Source organism: Nannobrachium achirus (assembly GCF_963921795.1).
Source record: "Nannobrachium achirus genome assembly, chromosome: 19".
Taxonomy (NCBI): domain Eukaryota; kingdom Metazoa; phylum Chordata; class Actinopteri; order Myctophiformes; family Myctophidae; genus Nannobrachium; species Nannobrachium achirus.
This window is the reverse complement of record NC_137826.1, coordinates 8,835,131-8,844,350: the sequence shown is the minus strand read 5'-3', so window position 1 is coordinate 8,844,350 and position 9,220 is coordinate 8,835,131. Positions and strand designations below refer to the sequence as shown.

Here is a 9,220-nt window from a genome sequence, read left to right as displayed (position 1 = left end):
CTGATGACATCAGGGATCTCCATATATCGGTTGGTTCAGGGGAGGGCCTACTGAGGCCCAGACTGACTTCATTGGTGCCGTGACCCATTCAACGTTGTGGATCAACACACAGCTTGGTCACTGGAGGTTGCTGGGCGTAAAAAAAAAGGCTCCATTTAGAAGGTTATACATTGAAGTGACTTTGTCACAGTTAAAAGGACATTGGGGGATTTGGTTAGTTGTTTTCCTTTTCCTTAAAAAAGAATCTGTGCAATGGGCCGTTCTGTTCGTGACATCAGCTGTGGTGATGTCAGTATCTGCGTACTTTCTATGTCGTTAGCCTCGTGTGACGTTAGTCTCGTACTGCATACGAAACTGCATACATAGGGACATACAAGTACTGTAGGACAGCACCGCTCAAAAACAAAACGTGCCAAGGGAAAGATGGCAATGTGCAGGGTTGGTGTCACCGCAACATTGTGTGTATTCAGACCGGTGACCAGGCGATATGCATGGCAGGGGACGGAGCCGTTCACCATCCCGCGTCGCATGTCCCATGGGGTCCGCAGCAGTCTTTACGAACACATCCTGGCAGGGTACAGTGACAAACCTGACATAGACATGACGGCCGTGTGTGAGCACACTGACAAAGTCATAGCCAACGTGGAGAACAGGAAAGGAGACCTGCGAGGGGAAGATGTCAGAGAAATGGCCAGGGTGTGGCAGCAGCTGCAGGCGGTGAGGAGGGACATCTCTGAGTTGGAGCGGCAGAAAGAGACCGTCAGTGACACGGTCAGAGTACTAGTGGACCAGAACGACAAGAAAGCCCTTCCCAGTCTACCAGAGTACAAGCAGGCTCGGCAGAAAGGGCGAGACATCCGCATCAGGCTGAATGAACTTTACTCTGAGGAGACAGAGCGGGAACAGGAACACTACGGACGAGCTCTCAGGTTGCCCAACACCACACACCCTGATGTGCCAGTTGGAGAGGAGAGTCGAGCCAGAGTGGTGGAGCTGGTCGGAGAGAAACCAACGTTTGACTTCAAGCCCAGAGGCCACGTAGAACTAGGTGAGACATTGGGCCTCATAAGACAAAGGCATCTAGCCCATATCTCTGGCCACCGGTCGTACTATCTGAGGGGAGCGGGGGCCAGATTACAGACCGCTCTACAGAACTTTGCCTTGGACACGGTGCAACGGCGGGGCTTCATCCCCATGGTGGTACCAGATATGTTGAAAGGAGCCGTTTTTGTGGGCTGCGGCATGCAGCCCAACGCTCATCTGTCCCAGGTCTACTCACTAGATCCCAGCCGCTTCCCTGACCTCAACCTCGCCGGAACGGGAGAGGTCGGCGTGGCAGGTTACTTCATGGACCACGCTGTGGATTGGAAGGACCTGCCCGTCAGGACCGTGTGCAGCAGCACATGTTACAGAGCAGAGACGGACACGGGCAGAGAAGCACGGGGACTGTTCAGAGTGCATCACTTCAGCAAGGTGGAGATGTTTGGAGTGACGGCAGACGAGACAGGGCAGGAGAGCACCCGCCTGCTGGAGGAGTTTGTCTCCCTCCAGAAAGAGATCTTCTCCGCTCTGGAGCTACACCACAGGGTGCTGGACATGCCAACACAGGAACTGGGCGCTCCAGCCCACCGGAAGTATGACATCGAAGCCTGGATGCCAGGAAGGGACAGCTACGGAGAGATCTCCAGTGGCTCCAACTGTACCGACTACCAAAGCAGACGCCTAAACATCCTGTATGAGAGAGAGGATGGTAGCCTGCGGTATGCTCACACCGTGAACGCCACGGCGTGCGCCATCCCCAGGACCATCATCGCCATCCTGGAGACTCACCAGACTAAAGAGGGAACGGTGCGTGTTCCCCAAGCGCTGCAACCCTATCTGGGTCTGGAGGTTATTGAGAAGCCAACGTATGCCACTCTGAAATACATCGGACCCAACAGGCCGAGTCGACCACCCAGACCTATTCCCAAGACCACAGGGCACACAAACGTATAACGCAGAATGGTAGCGACTAGCGAGGCCCTACTGAAGAGGAGGCTAAGGCCCAGACTAGCTAGATTGGTGCCGGAAGTAAAAGAAAAGTAAAGTCATGTTGATTTTCAATATCCAATTACAGTCTCAAACCTTTATACCAGACATTTCATTTTGATACTGCATACAGTGCGCATATGAACATAGGGACCTACGACTGGCTGACTGAACTCAGGCAGAAATTATTTTGAATAACAAGCAGGCAATTAGAGTGTCAGATATTTATATATATATATAAAAAAAGGCTGATAAACATTACTGGGGGGGGGGGGGGGGGTCATATTATTAGCCTATTATTATTGTTGTGATTTTTTTGCCTAAGTCAAAACTTTTTTCATTTCTTCATTCCTGAAAACCTTCAAAATATGACTGTGAAAGAAACTGCCAATTTCTTCCTGTATCCTTTGCTTTGTCTGGGGGTCTCGTGGGCGTGGTTTGCTGCCATCTAGTGGACACAAACTTTCCAGATTGCTCACTTTGCCTAAAAAGTCGTATCAAGAAACGAATAATACTTTCTTGTTTAAGAACTACTTGTATTCAATAACAATGCCATTCACACAGAAACGTAGCCTACTATATATTGTCACGGTGGCTAAATCCTTTTTAAAGTAGACGAGACAGACGACGTAGGCCTAAATAGTGGAACGTTTTTGTGGAGTGATAAATGTGATGATTGAGCACTATGCATTTAGGCAACATTAACTGCACCTGGGCATGGCATGCAGTCGTCTATCTGAAATGATGACGACGTTCTAAAGGTTTAGCTGTATGTGCAGCTCTGAGTAGGTGTACTAGTTTCTTGGCACAGATTTGTTTTACTAAAGACGAATCATTTTCTGCTTGTTAAAATAATAATGTGTAGTTAGTTTAAGCGAGTGGTCAGGTGTTTCGTGTGGTGCTAACATGTCATTTTCCCATATTAGCTTCCCTTATCAGGGGTCAATGTTATTTTCTGGCCATTAACCAATTTTTAAGCCTATTTCTAGTAGACATTATGCAATAGACCTACCTGCCCCCTAATTTTGATGTTGGGGAAAAGTCGTATTTACTTGGCATTGAAACAGACCTCTGGTCGAGAGGGGTCATTGCCATGTTAGCTTTGTGGTGGGAAATTATGTAAAAATTCTATTTTTGTCACGGACATACAAAATTAACTGACAATAATAGGCTACTTACCAGAAAGTGCAGAAACACATAAAGAGATATAGCCCTGAATGACCATAACACAACAGATCTGTAAACTCTGAGAGTGTATAAATGGGTCCATTTGGTTCCAGCACTCTCAGAGTGATGGTGGCCCTTATGCAAATAAAACGTTTGAGAACCATGTAGGCTACTAGACTAGTGGACTCATAATGTGGCAGAGATGGGCAGTATTTGAAATACATGTAGGCCTATATTGAAATACGTATTTGAAATACTTTTTTGTATTTTGAAATACGTATTTGAAAGACTTTTTTGTATTTTGAAATAGTATTTGAAATACTTTTTTGTATTTTGAAATACAAAAAAAGTATCAAATACCTATTTCAAATACATGTATTTCAAATACTGCCCATCTCTGCTGTCAGATGTGCATGGAAAAGTTGAGTTGTAACATTATAATAATACATAGCAATGCTTAATCACTTTCATTTGAACATGTTGTAGTCACACAATCCTTTACTGCAGTAACATAAATGGAATACAGAATAAGTGTTATGCCAGCTTTAATGACGGTGTGACCCCCAAATCTTACCAAAAGTGGATTGTGAGGATATTCTTTGTTGGTACTAATTTGACTTTTTGGGGGTTTATGCCTTATAGACTGTGCTGCAGATCTTTGGAGGGTTCTAGAAGGTAAAGTTTGGAGAAAGACACTGGAATCAACACCAGACAAACGATGGAACGTGTCAAGGAATCAAAGTCTGGTATGTATATGGCACATCCAATGACATGTGCTGGTTTATACCATAGACTGTAAAGAATATAGGCGGTGGGAACCCATTGGTTTATAAGCTTTTTTTGCCCTTATGTATGGGTGTCGCCATCATGGTACCCATTACTATCCAAGGAATGCTATTGGCTGCCAACGGTCACGTGCAACCGCAGGGATACATGGGACTTTGTCTTCATCACAAGCCTATGATCACAAGCCCCTCCTACAGCATACCCTGCTTTAACATCAATTATAACATTAATTCGACCATATCACAAAACGCATATCATGGTGATTGAAATCTTCATTTTAAATCCGGACAACTGGCCCCCTGGTTTATATTTTGTTTCGTGTCGGTGTGGTGCACCCAAAATAGCAGATCTGCAATTTCAGAACGCATGATTTGCAGTGGGACGCGTTCTGATCTTGTTGTCTGTTATTATCGCCGCACGACACTGACACGCAGCCAAGTATAACTGAGGTTTAAAGATGATATTGTGCTGATACACTCAGAAGCTGCACAATCCTTTGCCTATAAGCTGCAGAACACCTGGATATAAAACAACTTGGTTGTGAATATTTTCTTCGGTGACTGCAACTATACCGATTATTTTCTTAGCGAAGATTCTATCAACATTACTTTTTGGATTCATTGAATAATTGATGAGCATGTTCCCCCATATCAACAGGCATCTAAACACAGTCACGTAAAAATATGTATGGCAAAATATAACTTTCTTTTCTACCGGCCTACAGTATATGGACTATCACAGGGGCCTGCAAATAAGTTTGGCTTCGGGGCAATGTTTTTATACGTCATTTAAATGTTGGGCCAGAACTTAATCAGTGGCTATATCTCCGATATCTAACAGTAGAAGTCAGCAGTCCTGCATTCATAATGTAATGTCAGGTTGTCTTGTCTCTGCAAATTCCTGCTATGAACCTCATAGCTGGCAGCGAAGTGTTTCTGATTGATGTTGTGCATCTTAACATCACACCTGCATTCATTTAACCGTGATGGTCCATGCAGATAAATTCACACTGAGGATTTAACTGTGTACGGTAGCCTGGGGCTGTAGACAAATCACTCTCGCTTGTCATCTTCACACTAGACAGGTGAAGCTACGAGAGGTATTCTAAGTGTCTCCTCTCATTCTGTTTTCACCCTCTCTTCACCATCGTTTTGTTGTGGAATCCTCCTGCGTGTTGGCTTTTGGTCAACATTATTTGTAGTTTCACCGGTCTGATTTATTTGTGTTTTCATCTGCCACTTTTCTTTTCTTACATTGCATGCATATCTGTGGTAAGGCTGTCTGTCTGTCTGTCTGTCTGTCTGTCTGTCTGTCTGTCTGTCTGTCTGTCTGTCTGTCTGTCCATCTGTCTATGCATGAGGGCGTTGAAAGAGTTTGACTTGTTTGTTGAACTTTGTGCCTCGGTGTCAGCTGCCTTGTCAGAATGATCATTCTCAAGTTTAGAGGTATGTTATTGCGATCGTAGGTCGCATTTGCTATGAAAACCTGCAGCTCATGTACTGTACGTCAGTCAGTCAGTTACGCCTCATGTCACGCTCCATATACTGTACGGCCTTCCAGTGACCCCCACCAGCATGCGGGTCGGGTCGGGTCACCTCGCCGTAGGGGAAGAAGACCGTGAGGACGGCGACAGGATGTCCCTTCTGGGGAAATGGTTACTCCGCTCGGTGCGGTGGTGCCGAGGGCTGTCACCCCGTTCCCAGGGCCGCCGTGGTGGATCAAGTATTCAGGAGGCTACAGAGGGAGCGGCGAGTGCCGGGTCGCTTTCAGGACTTTGTTGTTTGTTGTGACTTGGAGAAATAATGACAGAGACTTGTAGGGAGGGGGGGGTTTGATGGTAGGAGGGGTGCCTAGTTCAGGTATGCAGTTTAGGTCAGGCTGGAGGGGGTTAAACAATGGTGAAAGTGGAGAGCCTAGAGAGTCAGAGCAGCCTTTTTGTTATTTTTCGGGTTAGGGTTAGGGTTCAAGCCTGTACTGTTAGGGTTCTAGCCTGTACTGAAAGGGCAATAAAACCCGGTTCTCCGGGTTAAAACGCCATCTTTGTTTCCCCCTTTTATTTACTAGTCAGCTGTGAGGGACCGCAAACGCTACAGTATGTACTGTATGTACTGTGCAGTATGTATGTACATACTACTGAGTGTATGTACTGCCAGAGTGCCAGACACACCTCAAAATGTTGCCTTGTTCTTCATGTATTATGAGGGTGGGAAGGATACATACCACATACAGTACCAAATGCATTATAAATACAATATTATATACCTTAGTAGTTGATGGTTACATTTCCCCTTGGAGGTGAGTAAAATCCTACTCATTTCAAAATCTTATCTCACCTTAATTTTTCTAAATTGCACAGGCAAAATCTTTAGTGACTTTTATTTCTTCTATACATTTTCTCGTTATCCCCTTTGTCAACAGGCAGTGTCTCCTCCTCCCACATCATTGTTTACTTACAGTAGAGTTGCAAGTAACTGTACTTAAAGACTTCTCACTTTGAGACTTAATCGTAGTTACATTAACAATTACAGTATAGATAAAATAGTTATAACATATTTCAGGGCAGGAATTTCATGAAGGCCATGGTCTGGGTTTTTCTGAAAGACTTATGTTGCAGCAGTGCTCAAACAATATCATGTCAAGGAAGGACCCCCAAAATGTTTATGTATTTGGCCGCCAACCCCATCTCAAAATGTACCAGTAAGACTCCCTAATCGGATGAGCGACCGTCAGGTCACATGTATACACAAATAGGCCAATATGGTCGTGCTAAATGGGACAGATCCATGTTGATGACATGAGTCTAAACATACTGTGTACCGCTTTGTGTGATTTTAGGGCAAAATCTGTAGGAGCAGTGTCCAAAAATGTGTTTGAAAAAATCAGCCTGGTGGTGGCGCTAAATGGGACAGATCCATGTTGATGACAGGACTCTAGACATACTGTGTTCCACTTTGCTTGATTTTAGGGCAAAATGTGTACAGGTAGGAGCAGTGTCCAAAAATGTGTTTTGCAAGACTCGGCCTCATGGTGGCGCTAGAAGAGGGGCATGTGAGAAATGAGGGGTGGAGGTTGTGGTTTGGCAGCCAAGGAGTGTGTGTCCAAAGTTTGGCATGGATCGGGGCAATGGTGGCGGAGATATGAGTCGGGGAAAAGTGTGACATGACGGACAGACTGACAGACTGACAGACAGACTGTATAATAGCCAACGCAAAAATCGAAAATCACACAGATGCTTTCCCGGTTTTAATTGTCTTTTATTGAGATTCTGAACTCTTTACTCCACCTCCCCATCTTTAAATAAAGACAGACTCTGATTGGTGCAAGTGGTCGTGCCCCTAAAATGATAACATTCCAGACCTGGCATAGTACTGTATAGTGGATAGAATGAGTGACAGCTCACTTATACTCGGGCGGGGTTAAACCGTGCTGAAGTATACGTAGAACGTTATAGGACGAGAGTCCATCTTTGATGATCTGAGCAAACTTGTTGGGAACCACTGTTAAAGACATCCCGACACTCATCGACAGCTTGTATTGGCATAATGATACTCTCTGCAGTCGCTGAGTGAGCCCCTCCCATACTGTCAATGACCCAGCCCCAATCTCTCCACTTTTAACTTCAACATTCCCCAGGCTCTCCTCTCAAGACTGTTCACTTAATATTGTCGCTGTCATTTTCTTTTATTCTGAAAGTTATAACTTGAGACTGTCTTGACTCTAGATTTGATGGTTGACTATTTAGACTTACACAGGCGCTGTGTCGTGTTAGATCAACGTGTGTGTTACTACATATAGCCTCGTGAATCTCCGGAGGAGGCTGGTTTACGAGGCTATCTTACGTAAGCATTGCAGTGGATTTTGTTTCTACATGATGATCAAATCTCAAAGTTTGCCAATGTAAATGGTGATTCCTGGGCATGTGATTCCTGTATAGGGGTGGCAGTAACACCAACAGGTGAGGAGTCTGCCGGAAACGTACTGTAGAAGTGTAGGATGTGTAGCTGTCAAATTAATGAAGAGGCATAGCTAGATGTTGAGGGATATGCACATCTGCCTTTCTCTTTTCTGTACTTCTGTACGTAACTTGCATATGTGTAACTTCAGGCACATTTTGTGCTCTCTAGCATATAGAACAGTAATGACAGGAGAACAAGCTGATCTTTTTTTACTCACACAATGTTCCTACTGTATGCGTGACAAGTCTACTCAAGCACATTCTCCCGGAGGCAATGTCCCCTAAGACTCTTTCACTACCCAATAATGCAGAATGCTAGAGGCGAATACAGTACATGACACAAATCCATAAAACAAATACCTTGTCAAATTATGGTGAAGACACAACCAAACAAACAGCTCTCTAGCCTGTTATTTTCACTAGGAAAGAAACCATAGTTACCCCTTGGGCTGCCATAGTTAATTACAGAAGAATTCCAGTAGAAACTGCTGTAGCTGAGAAACATAAAAGTGCTTGTACCCCTTATTTAGTCTAGGTGTGTACGCACTTATGGTTAATTATTTTCATAATCTGTCAATTATCTTTTCAATAATATATATTAATTTAGCCTAGGGGTCTTCAATGTGTTTCAGGCCAAGTACCCCCAGCCAAGAGAGTAGATGTATATTGTATAAAATGGTGTTGCATTATATTATTAAACTTTTTGTCATTGGGAAAGTCCTGCATTCAATTAGATACAGTAAGTCTTACTGTATAAGAGACCCAAGGCTAATTACCATATTTGGCCAATTGTCTCGACAAAGTCAGTCGACTGTTGAGAGATGTGATACTAGCTTGGAAGTATGCCCAGCTTGGATTGCCTCCAAGTGATGCTGCGCCTGTGGCTCATAGATTAGTTTGACAGCACTATCATCAATTCATTCCATATCCAATCTTAAATAAAGGTCGGATATAACCGGAAAGATTTTTTTAATTTGCAACTGGACAAGTCTTCTTGCCAAAATAAATTACCCCCCAGGCCCCAACTGTTATCTGTAAATATACTTTTACTGCTCCGATATTGATGATTTCTTGTATAGTATTATGTCTTTATATGATGAATTGAACACGTACTGTAGGACCACATTGGGAACAAGCCCTCAGGGCTTTTTGTGTTTTCAGCATTATTCTGTTACTGTCTGTACCTCTGTACTTTTTGCCAACTGTTAATACAGTATTCAATCAAGTAATTAAACAAACACACATGTCAAGTTTGAAGTTGCTGGGTGGAGATGCCCTGTCCGG

The 9,220-nt window shown here is 44.1% G+C and overlaps 1 protein-coding gene across 1 annotated transcript; it reads left to right on the top strand.

Moving 5' to 3' along the window:
- Nucleotides 1-423: 423 nt before the first annotated feature.
- Nucleotides 424-1,995, top strand: LOC308304578 (serine--tRNA ligase, mitochondrial-like; the record flags this gene model as incomplete). Its single annotated transcript, XM_080749206.1, has 1 exon — nt 424-1,995. One exon carries the CDS (start codon nt 424-426, stop codon nt 1,993-1,995), a length of 1,572 nt encoding a protein of 523 aa, XP_080605332.1.
- Between the last annotated feature and the right edge of the window lie 7,225 nt (nt 1,996-9,220).